Source organism: Silurus aristotelis, assembly GCF_946808225.1.
Source record: "Silurus aristotelis genome assembly, chromosome: 13".
In the NCBI taxonomy this organism is placed as follows: Eukaryota; Metazoa; Chordata; class Actinopteri; order Siluriformes; family Siluridae; genus Silurus; species Silurus aristotelis.
In genome coordinates this window covers 12,697,126-12,719,587 of record NC_139586.1, presented here as the reverse complement: position 1 = coordinate 12,719,587, position 22,462 = coordinate 12,697,126, and the positions used below count along the sequence as shown (strand labels likewise).

Below are 22,462 nucleotides of genomic sequence, written 5' to 3'. Positions count from 1 at the left end.
GGGACCAGGAGCTGCACGATGCGCCTCAGGGGAGTCTGGAGGCGGAGCAACGCCCTCAGTGGAGGCCGGTAGCTGCGTGATGTCCTCGGCGGTGGTCTGAGGAAGCGGGCTGGCCACCACGGGAACCCGGAACGGATCGGCTGCCCCGTGGAGGCCTGGAATGGGGCCCCTTGTGATGTCCCTGGTGCTGACCTGAGGCTGGGCGATGTCCTCCCCGGAGGTCTGGACCGGAGCCTTATCACCCACGGGGACCTGGAAGGGACAGACAGTCGGAGGCGGGGGTGAGCAGTCAGCGAGGCTTACCGGCTGGTGGACCCCCTGGATGGAGGCTGGAGATGGAACGAAGACCCCGGTGGTCTTCAGAGGCGGAGCGACCTCCTCGGCGGGGAACCGGAACTGGATGGTGTTGACGACCCCGACTGGAGGTTGGAGGACGTACTCGGCGGAGTCAGGAGGCCGAGCGACGCCCTTGGAGGACCCCTGGAGTGCTATGTCCTCCTTTGAGGAATCTGAAGGTCTGACGTCGCCGTCAGAGGGACTTGGAGGACCGACGTCACCTTCAGTGTATCTGTGGGGCGAGACCTCGCCGTGGGAGGAGCTCGGGAGCGAGACGTCGCCGTGGGAGGAGCTAGGGAGCGAGACGTCGCCATGGGAGGAGCTAGAGAGCGAGACGTCGCCGTGGAAGGAGCTCTGGGAGGTGGCGTCGTCCTGAGAGGGACTCGGAGGCGTCACTTCACCTTCTGTAGGACTGTGGGGCGAGCCGTCGCCCTCCGTGGAACCCGGGGCCAGTGGTTCGACTTCCCTTTCGCAGTCCTGGAGCCGGTGTGAGTGCACAGGGAAACCCCGGGGGGAGAAGAGCTTACGGGGACGCGCTCGGGCTTAACAGATCTCTCCTGGGAGTTTTGGGGCGGAGCTGAGTTCCCATGGAGGCCGAGGAGCGGCGAGGGGCTCGTCTGGAGATCCACGAGCGGAGAGGGGCTCACCTGGAGATCCACGAGCGGAGAGGGGTTCGCCTGGAGATCCACGAGCGAAGCAGAGCTCTCCTCTGGACACTGGGGCCGATCGTAGCACTCCTTGGGACACTGGAGTGGAGCAGAGCTCACTGAGTCGCTCGGAGGCGGAGAGGAGCTCACGGGGTCGCTCGGAGGCGGAGAGGAGCTCACGGGGTCGCTCGGAGGCGGAGAGGAGCCCACGGGGTCGCTCGGAGGCGGAGAGGAGCTCCCTTGGAGAACCTGGAGCGGAGAGGAGCTCCCTTGGAGAACCTGGAGCGGAGAGGCGGAGCTCTCGGGAGGAACCTGGAGCGGAGAGGCGGAGCTCTCTGCCGGAGCCTGGAGCGGAGAGGCGGAGCTCTCTGGCGGAGCCTGGAGCGGGGCTGAGCTCTCTGGCGGAGCCTGGAGCGGGGCTGAGCTCTCTGGCGGAGCCTGGAGCGCGGCTGAGCTCTCTGGCAGGACTTGAAACTGGGCGGAGTTCTCTGGCGGGACCTGGAACTGGGCGGAGCTCTCTGGCGGGACCTGGAACTGGGCGGAGCTTTCTGGAGGGACCTGGAGCTGGGCGGAGCTTTCTGGGAGGTCCTAAGGCAGAGCCGAGCTTTCATGGAGGTCCTGGGGCGGAGCCGAGCTTTCAGGGAGGTCCTGGGGCGGAGCCGAGCTTTCCGGAAGGTCCTGGGGCGGAGCAGAGCTTTCCTGGAGGTCCTGGGACGGAGCAGAGCTTTCCTGAAGGGTCCTGGGAGGGGACTGTGTTCTCAGAGGTGGGTGAGAGGAGCTGAAGATCAGCCGTGACCAACCCGAGTTCCCTGGTGAGAAGCTGTAGGAACCGGGTGCACGTGCCAAACTCACCCCCATACACGTCCCATAGCTGTGCGGCGAGAGAAAGTGATTCCCCCGTCAGGAAAGAGAAGACTGAAGCGACTCTGGTTCTCTCCGTCGGGTAGCGAAACGCATTCACCTCCATAAAGTTACATATGCTCCGTAAAAAATGTACCCATTCTGCTCTGTTGCCAGAGAAGCCCTTTTGGAATCCCGTGACATCATCGTAGGGGTGTGGCACCCCCGAACATGACCGAGAATCGGCCGCGTGCTCCCGGGTTTTCCTGGAGGCGGGGCTTGGCTGCTTCGTAATCGCGGCCGAGCGAACCCGCCCACCGAGGTGCGATTCGGGCCGGGAACACGGCGTTACTCAGATCATGTCTTTTCCTTTCTTTCCGCTTTTTCTCCAGTCCTTTATTCCTTTTCAGGGGTCGGTTATTTTGTCACGCGGCGTAGATGGAGGCGGAGGCAGAAATATAAGCCGGCGTTTTTATTTATCAACAAGGCAGAGCCAACATAAAGCACCCGCAGAGCGGGATGAACCAGCAAACGGCAGTCCGTAACACAAACAATAATACAAATAATATCCACCGAGCGGGGTGCGGCGCGGAGGCAGAGACGGAGAAACGTCAGCAGTCCGAGGCGCGCCGAGAAACGCACATACCGCCGGGGAGAGAACAGGTAATATGGAAGGACAAGAAGCGTAGCGGGGGAAGCATACGTGGAGCAGCGAGCCGCCGGGAACCTGCACAGACAGACACGAGACTACACACACGTACATGCAATAACCGACAGTCCGTGAAGGTGAGCGTGGGATTTATATGGGTGGCGTAAAGGGAAACAGAGATGAGTCTCAGCTGCTCCTCGTGAAGCCCGATTACGAGCAGCTGCATGCGGGTGGGGCACGCACGAGAACAGGGAATCCCATGGGAAGACAGCCTCCGAAGGGGGCGTGGCAGGGGGATTCCTGACACAGATGAACAGAATTGTGTTTGTTTTCTCACATTCCATAGTAAAGGTCTTAAAGTATTTAAATTACATAAGATGTAAGAAGCCATGCTTTTTTTTTTTTTTTTTTGCTTCTTTCTTAATTTCTCATGATTACAACTTAATATTCCTAAAATTTTATACACTTTTGTTTTACATTTCATGGTTTTAACCAATTGATGTCATTTCTCATTACATTTCATGACTAATTTTATTTTTAGTTTTGAGGGTAATACGCTAGTAACTTCATGAACCCCAGACAAAATTAATGCTCATTATTTATAATGTTACTAAGCAGTGGATATTTTTAATTGTCAAAATAACGTTCAAGGATTGGAAACACCAACTAAATCATTTAAAACATATGAAAATATGTTTTATTCTACGGTTGTAGTTATGTGTAAATCTGTATAAACTTTGAAAAGAAATATCATTCTATTATTAGCAAGATATCTTCTATTCACTAAAAAAGCAAGACACTGCACTGTTTTGGGTCCTTGTTTTAAATTGATTCTGTTTTAAATGATTTCTAAAGGCCTGGATTTTTACTGATTCTTTTCTTGTTTTTGAAGCACTTCTCTGCTGTTGTTCTGTTGCACATACTCTCTGAAAAAACAGCCGAATCTAAAAGGTGGCTTTAAAGCCTGGCCTGAATTATCCTGACTGAACAAAAGGCTTAATGGAGACAAGACTCATAACAGCAGAACAGGTTGACCTGTTTTAGATGAAAAACCACTAACGGAATCTATATCACATATTATGTCTTTGGAAAAGCAGATGTATCTTTAGATTAAGTTGCTTGTGTTGACAGTAAAGCTCAGACAGTTAGGTAGCACAGGAACTTGTCTGGACTGGATTCAGAGTTTTGAACAAGTCACAAAGTTGAACTAATCAGGGTTCTTTTGTTCACTGATAACAACTGTTATAATAACCCCCACTCTTCTGGGAAGATGTTCCACTAGATTTTGGAGTGTGTTATAGAGATTCAGCCATGCGGGTGTTAATAATGTCAGGTAGTAATGTGGGCTGAGGAGATCTGGGGTGCATTCAACATTTCAGTTCTTCCCAAAGGTGTTCAATAGGGTTAAGGTCAGACCATATAAACCATGTCTTCATGGAGCTCACTTAGTGCACAGGGGCTTTGTCATGTTGGAACATGTTTGGGTCTTAGTGAAGGGAAAAGTCAGGTGTCCCATTATACAGTATATAACCAGCTAAAACCTTCTGATTACCAAACTAATTTTATATATATTTTATATGTTAATCTATGGTTCATAAATTGTATTAGACACATTTACAATCTGGTGTGTCCTGAATCTAATTTGTGCTTCTTGATTCAATCCTTGATTGATTTACTCCTCGATTATTCAAATGAATCAGTTTAATGACTCACTGTATTTCTTTCAGAGTGATTTAGTTTGAGCTAATGCTCCTTTTTTTTAGCATTATATTAACACATTATTTATATTAAATAAAATGATGGATAATGTTAACAATGTTAACCTGTATTGTCTCATGTGATTCAGATTGTGCAAACCGAAGAATCGGAATCAATTGACTAATGACATGAGGATTGTGACTGTCTCTGCAGGATTTTTAATGCTTGCTCTGTATTAATAACATTATGGTAATATCTGTGTGCATGTTTTTAAAAGAGTTAAAAAAAGTTTTCTATTAAAATCTTTTGTTTAGCTTTTTTTAGTGGTGTAAACATAGCAATCCAGGTTTATGTCTCTTCCTTCAACAAGAATTCTGCAGTCTATAAATTAAAAGCTTGCAACATGCAATTATATTAAATCCATTGGCACCACTTTGTCCATACATGGCCTTTTTTTTTTTTTTTTCTGTACACAGTGTTATGGAGTGATAGAGATTAGGATACCAAAAATCCTCTCACAACATTTCAGAGGATTTTAGTGTTCTCATGTTGACTATAAAGTGTGCATCATTCAAGCCTTGAGAACATCTACACTTCTTTTTCAAGACATTTATGATTAATGTAATATTATAAGAGAAAGGGAAATGTAGGGACTGGAAATAAGGCTCAGAATGTACATTTTATTATTAACAAATCTCACAGGATATAATGAAAAATCTAGAACTTTTCATTCTCTGGTTGAGTAACTGTACATGTTTGATTTAAAATAACTTTATCTGTAAATGTAGAAGTAGTTTGCATGGAGGTTGTTGTTTGGAGAAAAGTGATGATGATAGCCTCAGTTGCGAAATACTTTTCATTCTAATGCATGCTCCTGGTGCTTATCTTCCTATTGAGTGTGTTGTTCAGTCAAAGTGTGCCAATACTTTGCACTTCATAGTAAATAGGAAGCCATCTCGGATTAGGTCTTCATTTTTAGCTTAGTGGATTTTGCATTGAATATGGATTTGAGATGTACATTTGAGACTATTATTGAATTAAATACAATCAGAACATGGAACCTAGAATAATGTGATTAAATTCAGTTTCTTCCCAAATTAACCCTAAAATAATTAAATCAGAAAAATGACAGCAAGTCACCACGCTTCTTTGGTAACTAGATCTTTTAATAAAGCGGTATATTGCTTTTTGCCCACATCACCGTAAACCTCCCTTCAGAGCTGGAAATTTCCAGTACAGCTTATATTGAGCTTATGTTGATAAATGGAAATCAGCAATAGGCGGATGACGTGGATGCAACCGCCGCATCTGTGTCTTTAATCATTTCGAATTATTTGTGTCCGATTAAGTCAGGAAAGGGTTCGTGTTCCAGATTGAGTTCTGGACGATCCGGCTGGATGTGTGGGAGTTTTTGTATGGGACACGTGTAGACCCACATCGATGACTGACTTTCCTTCTGTCTAATGAATCATCAGGAGAAATTACAGCTACGTACAGTTGAGGCATATAGCTTCATTTAAGCTAAACACTGGTGTTATTTTTCTATTATTATTGTTTAGTAAGACTTTTTTAACTGTGCGATATAGACGAACTAATATTGCAATGATGATATGATGCTAATTTATATGCATGCGAATTTATATGCAATATGTAAAATGTTATAATGTTTACCTTTACTCCAAATCAATTCTAATATACGGTATATCTCTTTTTCAAGTAATTACTAATAAACGGAGAACAAAATAATATTGTCTCTGTATAATAAACATTTTAGATTTCTTTAAACATTTATGGAAAGCGCCTTCATTGCCAGTCAGTTTTGCGCATTCCCAATAAAGAGAGAAAGAGAGAGAGAGAGACAGACAAATACAAAGAGTGAGAATAGAGAGGCTGGTGTGGGAACAGCTGTTTATAGCTGCTGATTTGGTAATTGCATGAATGATCAGGTGTGCACTTGTTCCTAATAAAGTGGACAGTGAGTTCTGTAAAATGTAAATTCTCTTAATTTTAATAAATGTGTATTCAAATATAAACACACATTGCCTCTGTTATTCCCTGTAGAGTCTGTAAAGTTACACTGCTTATTACAAAGTGTGTTATGTCTCATTTCATGCTCAGTAGAATCGTAAATATATTTAGACTGTTGGCTTGGTGATGCAGAATAAAATCCCTGTTTAGCGCCTCTTGTACTGCCTCCCATCTCCAGTCTACCTCTGTTGAACACTTCATTGTCCTTCTTTCTGCTATGCTATGCATATTTCATCTGCTTCATATTTTATATTGCCTATATATGATTGGTTCTTCATTTTTACCATTCTGTTTGCTGTCATGGAAACTGACGCTTGTGTCCAGGCTTTACTGAACCCCAGGCTGTGGCTAATAATCTTCCTGTACAATACAATTCTTGGTTTGGATAAAAGACTATTTTTGCTCTTTTTCATTAGTGCACTCGAGGGAAAGGTTTGTTTGCGTATACACATTTAAACCTAATTAATGTGTCACCAATATTCTGAGCTAACAGATTTGAACCCTGCTCAGATTTAGGATTCGTTCACTCTCTCTATACGTCACATTGAAGTTTAAAAGGTCGAGTGCTGTCAATAAGATCTAGGAAGCGCTGTGTGACCTTTCCTCGAGTCTTACAGGCAATTACACTGACGGAGTAGCAAGGATGGTTTTAAGGAAGACATGAGAGAGAGGAAGGAAAGAACCTTTATAATCCTGCATTTGCTGCATATACACATTGCACTTTATACAGTGCTCTTGCGTTCTGGATTCTGATTGGTCAGAATGTGTCGAATAGTCTGTCGAATAGTCTAAAATACAGCTTACTTCTTACACATTATTGTTGCCATGGCAACAGCTCGTTCAAAGGAATTGGACACTGCAGTGGATGCGGCACTGGAAATCGTGCCACGTCTGATAAAACAGATAAAAATGTGTGTAATTGACGGGTGTTATGGTGAAGTTTTCTTGACGTAATAAGATGTTTGTTTAACACTTTATTGGACAGAGTCTCAATTGTCAGCACGTTGTAACAGTTAGAAGTAAAGCTGTAACTTCAGGTCACTGGGGTTTACTATTTTATTGCGGGGAACTGTAAACAGAAACTAATTTAAGTATGTTTTACAACATAAATTGCAACTAAAAAAGATAACGTGCCAGAATGTGTTGTTGTAAGAGAGTAATCGATGATTAGTGCCACACTTTGTGTGTAGCTACACTTAAATCCAGTGGCGGGCTGTGCATTTGGTACCTGGGCCTTCAGTGGGGATTTACCCGACTTAATCCACTTCTTAATACCACCAGATTATAGAAACCATTAATATTATACAAAAATGCAATATAACAACGCATGGCAATACAGTGAGAGAGGCATTTTACATATGGAGGGTGAATACCATTTTACTACAGCAAGAAGTCCAAACCTCTACACTACAACCGTAACTGTGCTACCTACATAATCTGGAGCAGTTCAGAATCAAAATTTGTCTAATAACATGACAAAAACATTTAAATAAAAAAAAATTACAACCTACTCACCAGAGATGCATACTCATAATTTGCATCACTCCTCAGAGGCTGTAAGCCAGTGGTACTGCTCGTATTCACTGGTCTGGAAGTGGAGAACAAGCCCTTACCCAGACTGACAGATTCTTGCTAGCTTCGGGGTTGGCTGACCTCTCCTCACGATGTCTAGCTTTTCTGGAAAATGTATTTTTAAGTATGTCCGAGACTAAATCAATTTCTCTTCCTCCGTAGGCATAAAAAAGTCTAACTCAGATGTATTCATGTGTGCAGAGCGCTACAGATGTGTTTGCCAGTCGAACTTGGCTGTAACAGTTTCCATCTTACCAAACAATCAGAGGACGGAAAAATGCTGACGCTATTCTGGGCCAGCTAGCTGCCCTGTGAGGCGAATATGAAATCTGATTGGTTAAAGAAACAGACCCATTGCTAATAGAGACTAGGGTAAAAGAGCCAGCAGTATTGACTTTGAAGGCCCTGGGCAGATTAGATTGACAAATGGCAGCACATAAAGACTGAAATCTGATTGGACATAAAATGTAACATCCACATACACGTACAGCAGTGCAGTCAAGAGAAACGCCACGAAATGAAGAGAATAAACTGTTGGGAATAAATTAATAAAATTTTATGGAACAAATTATAGAATTTATGTTGTAAATGTAGGTCAGTGCTTTTGATAGTGTTTAGGCCAGCAGAGAAGGCTTTGCTGGCCCTGACCGCCTGCCACTGCTTAAAATCTGTTGTTGGCAATTGAAGATCATCTTCACTGAGCAAATGCTTTTAAAGTCTTATTAGAATCTTATCTCCCAAGTTGACCAGTACACTCAATAAATCTGAATGGCATTTGCTCTGTTCTTGCTCACAGATACACAGACGAGGTGTGAGGAGAGCTTCTGAGAAACGTCACGGCTACCTTAGGGGAGAGACATTTACAGGTACATATGGTATGGTGATATTTTTTTCCTTTATTGGTTTACAATAATTTGCAACAAGATTAATTTCAGAACAGCATGGATTCAAACAATGATTTATTTTTAACTCAGTTCTTACCATTTGAATGGACTTTATTATTAAAAGTAAACGTGCTGATCTGTGAGAATTATATTTGAACCACTGATGCAGTTCAGTGTTCCATTGTTCCGCACATCAAACTTTGTCACAGACACACAGTGAGAAAACCCTTTCACCATGTGGTCTCACGACAGCTGCTTATGTAACGTAACTTATGTATTCACATGAAAGAAGCGAGGAACAGCATGTTTTTCTGAAATGTATTGGAGTAAAGCGTTGAATATGACACAAAGTATAGTGAAGTAAAAGTCCAAAATGAATACACTCTCATAAAATAATCCAGGAACATGAAAAATATACTAATATAGTAAACATATCTCAAAGAAATAGGCAAAAAAAAAGAAACCGTTTTTATAAGATTTATTGGTTAACTAAAGGTTGGACCTCAAGTTGTGTATGAGGAAGTGAAGAAATGTTGCATTATTGTGTTGATCGAAGGTGTTTGTTCTTTTTCCAAAGTTTTTTTTTTATAGTATTAAGAAGATATAATAAAATGTCAAGTAAAATTTTTGTTGAAATTATTTTATAACACACATTTGTAAAAAATCATAAAATTCTGAGCGATCACTCACTGGTGTGTGAACATAACACTAAGGTTAACTGGAAATGATTATAATTTCAATACTTCTGTCAATTTGATGAGAGACAGGTGCAGGTTTTAGAGAAGATTAATAAAAAATACTATATAAAAAAAAAAATACAGGTCCAAATTAAAAAACAGGCAACGGTCAACAAAGATGATCAGCAAACAGACAAGTAAGAAACAGACAGGAATAAAAAATCCAAGAATCAAAACAAAAAACAGTGATTGTGAACACAGAACAAAAGGCTTGGAATAGACAGAGACTGAATGTGCTAATGAGCGTTGTGTAAAAATTGTCCTCTAAAACTGCATTCTATAAAAATGGCTGTGCTTGTGTGTATCTAATTCAGGGGTCTTCAATCTTTTCCAGGAAGGGCCAGTGTGGGTGCAGGTTTTCATTCCAACCAATCAATGGTCACACCTGATAGTCATTGAAAATGAAGATCATTAGATTTGAACAGGTAGAATTTGGTGTGGACTTGCTTGGTTGGAATAAAAACCTGCACCCACACTGGCCCTTTCTGGAAAAGATTGGAGACCCCTGATCTAATTGAAAACTAGTGTAAACTAATTTTGGTTTATTGTTTTTTTTTCTTACTCCTGCACATTAACTGTGTTTATTCTGATTTATCCCTAATTCGTTATTGATTATTCTATTCATCCTGCTGTTTTAGCCTCATTGGTAAACTAGACATCCCCCTAATTATATTTCTTCAATAGTCTTCAACCTGATGCTTGTTAAAGTATATCGATAGTGTCATTTAATCATGTCACTCATTCATCTGTGGGTTTCCTGACCAATGTCAAATCGAGGAGAAAATGCTTTATGTCTGGATGCAACAAATTAATTGTTTGAAGTTTAAATGTGTATTTTTGTTTAATGCTATTTTATTACTCAGATAAATTCCATTAACTTTTGTCTATGGGGTTAATCATGCTAGCTAGTAATAGTTTCATTATTATGCTGCAGGCTGCAGAAATGTTTTTAAAAACGTTCTTAGAAATTGCACAGAAATACCGTGAAACAAAACCTTTATCGAATTTCTGGCTCCTGTTTGAATCCTGTCACATACTGAAATAGAGCAAATCTGACTTTTAAAGAGCGAGCACTGGATTTTCTGCTCCAGAGCTGTCAAGTCCGTTTTGAATCCACGAAAAAGAGCGAGCATGCAATTTCCATGGAGAATTTAATTTCCTGTTTTTACCTCATCAGCGAAATAATAACACGTTTGACTTATATGTTTTTCTGTCTGTCAGAAATAGGATGTAGTGCAAGCATTGGTTTTTCAGTATTTCAGTAATGTTTTTTCAGGAGTTTTCTAAGTGTTCACTTCCTGATCTTTCATTATATCTTACCTGCACTTAAGTGTGCTTTTTTAATCGGTTGGATCTCCAGTGATGTTTTTTCCATGTTCTTATTATTCTGGAGAGCAGCTGGGGTGAGCACAGAGTGCTGTTGAGAAAATCTTGGCACCGGTTTCCTCCACAATGCAGTGTCACTCGCCAGCTGGGGTCTTATTTGGACTCTGAAGCCTGTTTTTCCATCGCGAGGCATGGATTGGTAGTGCGGTTTGTACATTTGCATCAGTCATAACACATTATTGTGTCTGTGGTTTCTGCAAAAGGTCTTTCTCTTTAGATTTCGCAGAAGCATTCGCATTGTACTAGGAAAGTTTCTAGCATTCAGAATCAGGTTGTGCACATGCACATCTTAGCTTGCCATTTAGATTATTAAAATCACCTGCGTGATGGATGCCAGGTTTTTCTTTAGTAGATAAAGTTTTTATTAGTAGATAAAGTTTTTTGTAACATGAAGGCAAGAAACAAATTGTAAAGTTATAAAGAAAAAAATTATTGTGATAAAATGATATATGAATGAGAAGAGATAACTATCACGTTGAATTTATTTAAATGCCTTCCAACATTTGACCATTTCTTTATGTATATTTATCGTAGCTATGAAATCATGAGCACTTCAAATCGAGGCCAAGAAATCGTAATGTGCGTGCAGGAAATAACTGCATTTACACGTTTAATCTCGTATTTTAAGTTGTTGAATTAACAAAATAAGACCAGTAATTTTTGTTAACATGATCAGCTATTCAGAAAAAAAGGTCAATTCTGAATTAAAAAATTACTCCTCAGTATGAGTGATGTCTCTAAATATGAAACACAATGAAATGTTTTGATTATTAACAAAAAAATAGCGTCATTTATATATTACTATCATCCAGGAATATCAGTCCCATGAGTGCATCAACAGCCAAAATATAAAAAAAAAATTTCAGGTTGATTTTCTTTACAATTGTCACCATGTCTCTCTCTGTCTCTGTCTCTGTCTCTGTCTCTCTCTCTCTCTCTCTCTCTCTCTCTCTCTCTCTCTCTCTCTCTCTCTCTCTCTCTCTCTCTATTCTGCTACGGTACTGAACCTGTTCTTTCTGGTCTCACTTTGCTTTGTCCCTCTTCCATATATGACTTTTTATCCTCTGGAGAGGGGAAGCATGCACACCAGTACCCATCACTCATTTCTAGTAGATAAGCCAGTGCTCAGACTCGGAAAGCAGCTCTCTCCAAGACAAACAACCTCTTTCTCCGGTTCACAATAACGAGGTCTGGGAAAACAGAGAGAGCAGCCATCTCATACTGTTCCTGAGCTTTGTGTTTTTACAAAACCTACCATGGTAAATAAACATAGTAACAGCAAAACCACTTACATATGCGCAGTAGCACAAGAAGAAACGCTGAGCGAGAATTTATAAATACATTTTACAGTCTGGGAAATTAGGGCAAAAAAATTAAGCAATTACACGATGCAAGCGAGACCTTGAAAGCAGAAATGTTAAATAGAATCATCCATAATAGAAACTGAATAATACAATCTAAAATGAATGAAGGCTTTAATACATAATCTCTTAATTACATTAGTTTTGTTGCATTATAAGTGCCCAGATATTTTTGCAAAGCTAATATAACTACAATAACTGAATTATTTACTAACAGGTACATAATCGGAGTGTAAAGACCTCTCTTTTACTTTTTAATTAGCTTTTAGATTAAACCTGTTATGATACATGACTTGGAGTTTTTTAAGTAATCATTATTTGAGTACATTTGATTTAGTTTGTGGGAATTCTTTCTGACCACAGATGTATTGTTATTGATCTAATACTTTAGAGGTTATTTGAAAACTGTTTTGAGGTTAATTCTCTTTAAATGGAAAGCAAACTTCACTTTCAGTCATATAGTGATCTGACAATCCCATGCACTTCTAATCGTGTAAAGGTTTTTTGTAGCGTTTCATTTAAAATGTGGTTGTTAAGAGTATTAATGTGTTACAATATAGAAGTAAGCATTTAGAAATCATTACTAACTTGTGATGTCTTCAAAGAACATTCATTAAGGTTAAATAAATTTAAATCTCTCAGAAAACCTGTTATAAAAAATTATAAAGATTTAGAGAACCTTTTTCTAACATTCTAGTAACATATAAATAGCTGCAGAATTCCAAGAATCTTGTGTTGATCTGAAGTTTGAGAGAACATTGCCCTGGCATTTGAAATCTCTTGGGAATTTTACACTAACCCGTGATGTTACAGAGAACTGTCCTCTCACATTTGAGAATATTCAAATAAGTTGAAACCTTTTAAAAACCTTGTGGAAAACCATGCTGTTTCAGAGTATGCTCTCCAACATTCTAGTAACATTTAAATCGTTTGAAACCCCACAGAAACCTTGCGGTAACCTGTGATGTTAGAGAGAACATTCCGGTAACGTTTAATTAATTTGACGCATCTTTCTAAAACCTTTTGGGAACTTGGGGAAAAAAAATGTCCAACAACAACAAAAAAAGGTAACCAAATGCTAACATTCCTTATTTGTTGTGTGTTTCACAGATTTTTAGCACCAAAAACAAGGTTGCCATGGCGACAGGGGCTTTAATAATGCAGTAGGGCGTCTGGTTCTGTGGCGAACTCTTCCATATAAGGCTCAGGTGTGAGTGTAAAGAAGAAGATTTGACAGGAGGAGCGATGTGTGAATTTTGTTTTTTGAAATATATAGCATGATATGGACGACTGATTTATCAGGAATGAAATCTACGCAGCATACGCTTTTTCTTCAAATGCAGACACTTGTCGATGCATGCACACACCAAATGCTGATGTGGGTTTTTGCCACTGTAAGCCACAAATAGGAAAATAATCCAGTACACAGAGATTAAACAGACAAGCATGATGAATGTTTCCTCTCAGTGGTCAGGTAAAGGGTCGTGGCCTGCCTGAGTGAGAGCCAAATGTTTAGAATTAAGCTTGAGATAGATATTCTCTAACTGAAAAACTTCACACGAATGCATACAGTCAGTCAAGTGCATGAAACACAGATGGCTAGTAAATGCCACGATTTTCTCTGATTGCTTCCAAACATCTGAAACGTGAATTTATAGCGAAGCAAATGAGCGGAGATGATGAGGAAGCGTCTAAACTCTGCACACGTGTGTGTATGTGTAGAAGCTTGATGGATGGAGACCGTCTGAATCAGCTGTTTTGCGAGAGCTATGGGAAATCACTCCAGCATGCCACGCTTCCCCCGGGTTGCTCGCCCCGACAGCTTGATTTATTTGGATAGAAACTGCATGTGATCGGTTCCTAAGCCTTGACTCTTTCTCGTTCTTCGTGTCCCTCACACAGTGCTCCTGATTTTTCTGTGATTCCTTACACACTCTTTTCTCGTTCAGGTTCAAAGGTTTTCTCTGAAACATACTGCTTTTAGACCTGGGGATTTGTTTTCGGGTTATTTTCCGTGTTATACCACGGTCACTCTGATTATGGAATTCTGATTGGCTGGGAGGAATGTGTGAGGTCAAAGTGTTGAACACAGAAGTAGTTGTAGTCAGATTTATGAACATTCTAAATGAACATGGTGATTTTAATAAATGGGTTGAGGCACATGATATATTTGCTGAACTGGGGCTCAGCAAATAATATTTTAATGTATAAAAAATAACAATCTTTTGGCATTTCTTTTTTACTTTATGTGGTTTAAAGCAGCAGAATTCTAAATCTAACGATCCAAATAAAAAATCTTCGTCTTCTTCTTTCGGCTGCTCCCATTAGGGGTTGTTACAGCGGATCATATGTTTTCATACACCTCTGTCCTCTACATCTGCCTCTTTCAAACCAACTACCTGCATCTTCCCTCACCACATCCATAAACCGATCAGTATAAAAAAACTAATGAAAACGAAGTGTTCTTTGTATTCGTTTAGTCAGTTTTGCACCGCGAAGATCATTGACACATTTAACTTCTCAATGCTGGTAACTCACCACGAGATATAAGCGAGATAATCCATCTCTAGCTAGCTGTCCATTACACCATTTTAATGCATTTTGCTTCAAATCTGACTCTTATTCACCTCCGCCTTGTGCATTAAAATTGTGTGAAGATTACTTAGCCTTGATTTATTCTCTACTTATTCCACAGCGCTGTTAACTCCAAACTGATTTATTATGAACAACAGCTTTAACAGAAGTAGTAGTAAAAATTGCAATAGTAACTCTCTCACTTTCTCTTTCTGTCATTCTCTCTCAGGTGCTTTATTGGCATGACAAATGATTTTACATTTGCATTGCCAAAGCTCTCTTCTCTCTCTCTCTCTCTCTCTCTCTCTCTCTCTCTCTCTCTCTCTCTCTCTCTCTCTCTCTTCTCTCTCTCTCTCTCTCTCTCTCTCTCTCTCTCTCTCTCTCTCTCTTTCTTTGCCATCAGGGAGGATTACTGAATTGTGCTCAAACCATTGCATACAAAAACCGGCAGAATTATTTGCAGTTCCAACCACCTGCATTTGTTATTTTTGCCTGGATCTCCAGCTGCACCAGTTTCTTAGAGGCAGCAGTAAATCCTGATGTTCTATCCATCCTGGCATTAGAGAATAAAAAAAAATAAGTGCTGGAGGGAGAACTGAGAGCCCTGTGCACTAATGAACAGCTTTACTATTAACCTAATTCTTCTCTAATCGCACTCTTTCATTACCCAGAGTGCATCATCACCACCATTATAATCTGAATCATTGTCAGTCAGGAGCATCTGTGGGCAAACATGATGTGCATTTTTACTTCATTACAGCAAATGAAATAATTTACTAATGCTTTATTCAGTCATTTTTCACATACTATCTACAGACTATTCGTTTAAAATGCGCCACTAAACCTTTTTTTTTTTTTTTATAAATTAATTTTGTTCTTGTATATTTCTGTATATTTTTGAATAATATCACTATATTCCACTGTTTTATTGTGTGTGTGTGTGTGTGTGTGTGTGTGTGTGTGTGTGTGTGTGTGTGTGTTTGTTTTCTGTTCATTATTTTGCTGTGGGAGGAGAAACTAAGGGAAAAGATTTCAATAATAAGCATTGATTAACTTACAGCTTAGCTTGCTTACTAGATTAAATGTATTATTTATATATAATAATATAATGTCTCTAATCTAAATGATCAGCAACACAAAACAGAAATGTATATATATATATATATATATATATATATATATATATATATATATATATATATATATATATATATATATATATATAATTACTGTCTGGAAATTAATGTTTCTCAAGCTAATACTGCCATAAACTCATTTAAAAGTTTAGAAGACGAGTTTGACAAGCAGAATAGTTGATTTCATGTCACGCTGAAGTTGAAAAGATCTAGATGTAGCCATGAAACTAATGCAGTGTCTTATTTCAAGAAAATAGTATTTTATTTGTTTAATTTTTTTTTAACTAAATAGATTACAAATATAAATTTCAGCATCAGAAATTAGTCCCTATACAGTTATCCTAATGGAAAAACTGTTCATGGAAGTTGCAGCCATAAACCAGTAAATCATTTCATATCAGTTTATACCTTTTAGATTGAACACAGTCCAAATCAGCCTTTATTGTTTTTAAGTTTAACATAAACACACCATTATCTGTACTTGTAGAGAACAATGTAGTGGCTCTTTAGTGTTTCAGTCTGTTCAGCCCTCTCAGCTTCTCATCAGTACAAAATCAATCTGATCAGCTTGAACAGCTTTCATGTTAATTCCAGCAGTGTTGTCGTCCTCGTCTTCACGTAGCTTCCTAACTAGTCGACATGATCCTGTGCAGAGCTGCGTTCCATTTTGGGGCTTTGAGTTTAGCAACATGATAAACAAGGTTTTCAGTGTTATTCATTACGTTTAAGATCCTTGCCATGTATTTAAACATCTTAAGAACTTATTTAGCTTTGATGTCAGAGTCACCCACTGGAATAACAAAAATCCATCACACAGCAACAGATTAGGTTCAGAATCATTTACAGATATCACCATACTGTGAACAGATTCAACTCAGTGTATATATACACTCTGCTGGATCTACTCTAATCATCAAATCTTGCTTTATGCAGGATTTTTTTTTTTTTTTTTTTTTTTATGAAAACAATTTGTTTAAAGCCACAGTCTGGATAATCACCATTAGGATTCATGAGGATGATTGGCAGGATCACATGGCCAGGCTGTAATGTGCAGCATGTGGTCTGAAGAGGTGGAAGGACATGTTTATTCCGTCCTGCTTTTGGTGCGAACATGACCAAATGTGCTGCTCCACTAAATCCGTCCTGATGGTGTTATTTATTTATTGATTGAAAAAAAAATTTTAATTCCTTTTCTTATTGACGCTTTTTTTTGCTTCATTGTGCAGTTATTAAACAGACTTGTCATGCTCCAGCATCTTGGCTCGCTTTATTTCTTTCCATTAACACAAAATGCCTGGAATCCGATTAGGAGAAATTTTTGTGACAGTAAAACTCAGATCTGATAGATTTATTTCACATTTATATGAACGCAAGTCTGTTCCCATGTGCTTCTTTTTTTTTTTTTTTTTTTTAATTAGGAAGTCATAGAGAATGAGGTCATTCATTTTAATTAAGTTAAGAGCACAAAGCTACTGCTTTTAGCTCAGAGTCTGGAGAAAGCCATCCTCTTTTTACTTCACCAGGCCAAGCGCTACTTGTGTGATGACCGTCTTGTTTTGCTTTTCAACAGGGGCAAGGAGACGCCTCTGCGAGAAGCACGGCCATGGAGGGCGACTGTCTCAGCTGTATCAAATACCTCATGTTCATCTTTAACTTCTTCATATTCGTAAGTATTTTTGATTTTTCTACTCTCACCTTGTCTAGACCCTCATTCTTCGTTTTAAATACGAACTATTTTTATGGTTCGTTCGAATCCGCTGTCAGAGAGGATTAGGATAAGGATTTAAACAGGGTTTATCATCTCCTCTTTTCTTAAGTGAAGTTAATAGCTGTTTTTTGGGGGTTTGGTTTGTTTGGCCAGCGGGTCTTGTTTTCTTAAAACCATATGAGGTTCAAAAGAAAAAGCCCAGAACAATCCGTGTTGCCACCTACAATAAACTTTAACTATATCATGAGGAAGCACATTCATCTTGTGCCAAAGAATTTTGGGTTTGGCCCACGAACTATAGTGCACTTCCTCTGCTCACGGCATTTTTTTCCCTTGTTAGCAGTCTTGTGGAACTTACTTTTGCTACTTTTTAACGGCAGGAAGAAATGGAGGTGTTAAGTCATAACATGTGGACATAAAGGGGACTAATGGTGCTCTAATGCAAAATCATCTTGACCAAAAGCGATTCAAATGATTAAAGCAATCCAAAATGTCGCACTAATCTGTTCTCGCGTCCTTATGAACTTTAGGATACACCAATTTGTAATTTTAGCAGTCATTTAAAAAAAGCAATTCCTACAGTCTGTATGTGAACAATGCTAGCTTTATCGAGACCTTTTCAATCATTACTACATTTTCGTGCAAGAATCAAAATAAGACTTGGGTGACATGACAAAAATATCATCACATCAGTACTTTTGTACATATCATGACATATAACGTTTATTTCTTAATTTTTTTTATGTAGTTTTTTTTCCCAACAGATCTATAGCATCCATTCAATACTACTTTTAAAACGATACAAAAAATTAATGATACAAAAAATTTTAATAAATAAAAAATGCACAATACCAACATTTTGTATAATCATTTATCACAATACAGATATATTTTTATCGCCCAGCTCGAAATCATAGATGAATTCTTGATTCCGATTGGTCAGAAGGTGTTGCTCAGTTCTGTAATTTTCTTGAATGGTAATAGGAATAATAAATGTTTTTTTATAATGACAACTAGTTAACAGGGTTGTGTATGGCAATAAACAAATAAAAAAATGTTTTATTGTTGATCTGGGAGGAGGCAAATATTATTTTAAACTTATGTAAGAAGTCTTTAGTGTCAGCAGTAAATCTTTAATTTAATTGAATTAATCATCAGGACAAATGATGACTCAGTGGTGAAGCAAGGAAGGAAAGTGGGATGAATTCTCATCCCACTTTAACTAAGTGAGAACAGAAATGAATTGATTTCAGAGGTAAATGGATAAAGAAAGATGTTCTATTATTAAGTGTAATATATATATATTCTTGATGTGTGTTTGTGTATGGAGTGTGTTTATGGAGATTTGTACTCATTCTGTCACAAGGACGTTAGTAAAAATCAGGGACTGATGTAGGGCGAGGAGGCCTGGGGTGCAAGAGTTGAGGTCAGAGTTCTACAGCAGCATGCTGTGTCCCGATCAAACTTTGTTTGTTTACTGACTGTTGCATTTAATGTTGCATTTAATTAATTTATTGTTTAGGTCAAGTTTGAGTTCAAAATGTACTTCGGATCAAATAATTTTTTGTAATAGCATGTAACTGTGTTGGGAGCCTTATTCCAAATCATACTACCATTTCTCTGCTCCCACAGCTAGGTGGATCGTTTTTACTTGGAGTGGGAATCTGGGTGCTGGTGGATCCTACAGGTTTTAGGGAGATCGTAGCAGCCAATACTTTGCTCTTCACTGGAGTCTACGTTATCCTGGCCATGGGCTCCATGCTCTTCCTGCTCGGCTTCCTTGGCTGCTGTGGAGCCATACGGGAAAACAAGTGTCTTCTGTTGTTTGTGAGTGAATTTTATTGGTAGCGACTCAGCACAATTCATTCATATGGATTTGAAAATATTTGGACACAAAAATATGAGATGTCACTTTAATAAGTGGTAATGATAATATTTTTGTGCAGTTTTTCCTCCTCATTCTCATCATATTCCTGGCAGAGCTTGCTGCAGCCATTTTGGCCTTCATATTCCGGGAGCATGTGAGTATATGTACTGCTACCATTCAGTTTATTTTATTGACACTGTTTTGTACCTGCTTGGGCACTAATCATATTCCTGCATCATCAGCTCACCAGAGATTATTTCACCAAGGAGCTGAAAGCACATTATCAAGGCAGCAACAGCACTGATGTCTTTACTACCACGTGGAACACTATCATGGCTACGGTACGCAAGATATTCTGTAGCACGTGTTCTGTAATGTTGCGCATGCTGTGCTAACGCTAATGCTGTTGTGTCTCATGGTGCAGTTCGAATGCTGCGGTGTGAACAGCGCAGATGATTTCGATCAGCAGAGCCTCTTTAGACATCTGAACCCTGGCACAGCATTTCCTGAGGTGTGCTGCCTGAAGAACGAGCAGCTGATAAACAGCGACGAGTGTCTCAGGGGCAACATGCCTTTCCGCATTAAGGTACTTTATAATCTGGTACAAACTAGGTCATTTCATGGTATGAAGATTTAATTTGATCAAACAACTATATACATTTTGATTCGTTAAATTCATTACATTAAAAAATCCTCCCTCGGTGTAAATAATAGCTTTATACACTTTGGGCATCCGGACTATCCAAACATTCATCTTAAATACTTTGCTAGGCTTACTTAAAACTTGCCAAAGGTGATTTTTGGACCTTTTGCGATCCAGTTCATCCCAGGGAAGTTAAATAGGATTTCGGTCCAGTGACTGAGCAGGCCATTCCATGATACGTAACACTCCAGTTGACTGTTTAGTATCTATATAATGCTTACAGGGCATATGTTTAGACATATGTTTCGGGTCATTGTCTTGTTGTATGGTTAAGTTGGCCCCAATTAGCCGTCCAGATGGAATTGCACGGCGTTGAAACATGGAATGGTTGGATCAGTATTCCTTCGCCTTGGACATTCATTGTTGAATTCTTGTGTGTTTTTGCCTTTTACCCAGCTTGTTGCATATAAACAAAAGAAAAAGCATTTGTCTCATAAAAAGACTGGGTGTTTCCAAATCTTTGACAGTTAGTAACAGTAACTCCACTTCATCACCAAGATGTTGCTCATTATTTACCTAAACAGCGAGTGTCAACGAGGTCACTGTGTATTTTCTCTATTCTTTGACAGGGCTGCTATTCGGCCGTGGTGGATTACTTCGAGGCGTACATCTACATGGCCGGAGCTCTCGCTATCGTCGTCCTGACAATAGAGGTAACATTTGAAGAAGATTCTGATTTCATTCCAGAAAGACATATTACATTGTGCAGCTCCTGCGGCTGATGTAAACACACGAGGGTTATGCAGTTTATTGTGTCTCACTGCCACCTGGTGAACAAAATAGGAACAGGACAGTAATCTTAAAAAAAAAAAAATTAATTATACTGTATATCACATAGACATACACTTTTAAATCATATAATGCTGTTACAGACCCAGCTAGATTTGCCAAATGAAAAGAAAATTCAAAACGAAGTTGAATGACTAATTTTCACACAGCTTTAATTCGTGTTCAACTAGATAGCTTATGCAGCTAATATGAGACTTACAACAAACAAAACACAACATAAATTTATACAAAAAAGATTTTTGCATGGACATAAACAAGATTTAACCTTCCTCCCCCTAGTTCCAAGGAAAAGAAAAGCTCATTAACTTGTCTATTTAAAAGCATGTTTTTTGTTATAGTGTTTTTCCCCCTCTCTCCTCAGCTCTTCGCGATGGTGTTCGCCATGTGTTTGTTCCGAGGGATTCAGTAATCCATGTCGTATTCTACAGAAGGACAATTCAAAAGACAAATGGCTTAAAAAGAAGGCACGCTTGTGTATATACTTCGTCTGTCTGTTTCTGAGGTGCCCACGGTGACCAATTTGTACAGCTTCCCAGGAACGTCCCTGGTTTTGTGAAACGAAGGAGAGAAAAAAGAGCAGAAGTTTTCACTCCAGTGGTGACATTGTGTTGTGATTGAACACAGACGGAGAAAGAACTTGCACTGACGTCTGAATGGATATTTATAGAGAACAGTTCACGTTTGTACGGAATTAAATACGTGTTTTACCTTCTTCACCCCCGCTTCGTGCCACACTAAAACTCTCAGTGTGTGTGTGTGTGTGTGTGTGTGAGATCAGAAGCCTACATCTTCTATATCGTAAAGTGCTATGTATTGCAGTTGTGTATATTTCATGTGGTTTTAGTAATGTGTTGTATGCATTTGTACTTATATTCCTGATACAAATACCTGTTATATGTGACAACGATTGGTATTAAATGAAAAATGAAAGACGGTCTGATGAGTGCTTTAATCTATTTAAACATGATGCTTTTATTTTAGTGCTACTGAATTCTGGACTGTGGATGTAATATGGAGTTATAAATTACATGTTAATATTAATGTGCTATAAGAAGTTTTTAAAGAGATGGAAATTTTCTGTTAAATTTTTACATTAATTTCTCTAAATTAATTGGAGGCTTCTCCAGTGTCAGCACTGTGACAGACAAGTCAGTTGAGGGAACGGCTGTTTATAGGTGCCATAAAGCATACAAGAAGAAGCACTTCCTTTTTTAATGCAACATGTAATTATAAAAAACTTTCTTTCGGCTTCTCCCGTTAGGGGTCGCCACAGCGGATCCTCCGCACGTTTGATTTGGCACATGTTTTACGCTGGATGCCCTTCCTAACGCAACCCTCCCCAATTTATCCGGGCTTGGGACCGGCACTGAGCGTGGCTGGGGATGGTTCCCTGACCGGGGAACGAACCCGGGTCGCAGCGGTGAGAGCGCTGCATCTTAACCACTAGACCACCAGGGGACCTACAACGTGTAATTATAAATGGTTTAAAACTGTCATGTAGGTCCTTAATCTGTAAAAACTACAAGTGCGCAAATTTCTGTAGTATA

General features: G+C 39.5%; 1 protein-coding gene across 2 annotated transcripts in view; it reads left to right on the top strand.

Moving 5' to 3' along the window:
* Nucleotides 1-21,845, top strand: part of tspan18a (tetraspanin 18a) — a 33,291-nt gene extending 11,446 nt beyond the window's left edge. The window contains exons 2-9 of one of the 2 annotated variants that reach the window (XM_083558639.1): nt 8,567-8,636; nt 17,419-17,514; nt 19,189-19,383; nt 19,503-19,577; nt 19,666-19,764; nt 19,848-20,009; nt 20,696-20,779; nt 21,277-21,845. In XM_083558639.1, coding sequence (XP_083414765.1) covers nt 17,452-17,514; nt 19,189-19,383; nt 19,503-19,577; nt 19,666-19,764; nt 19,848-20,009; nt 20,696-20,779; nt 21,277-21,324 — 726 coding nt within the window. In that variant the 5' untranslated portion in view covers nt 8,567-8,636; nt 17,419-17,451 and the 3' untranslated portion in view covers nt 21,325-21,845. Of the gene's footprint in view, nt 1-8,566; nt 8,646-17,418; nt 17,515-19,188; nt 19,384-19,502; nt 19,578-19,665; nt 19,765-19,847; nt 20,010-20,695; nt 20,780-21,276 lie in introns of both variants that reach the window. The other variant, XM_083558638.1, reaches the window with a different exon arrangement.
* Nucleotides 21,846-22,462: the final 617 nt, after the last annotated feature.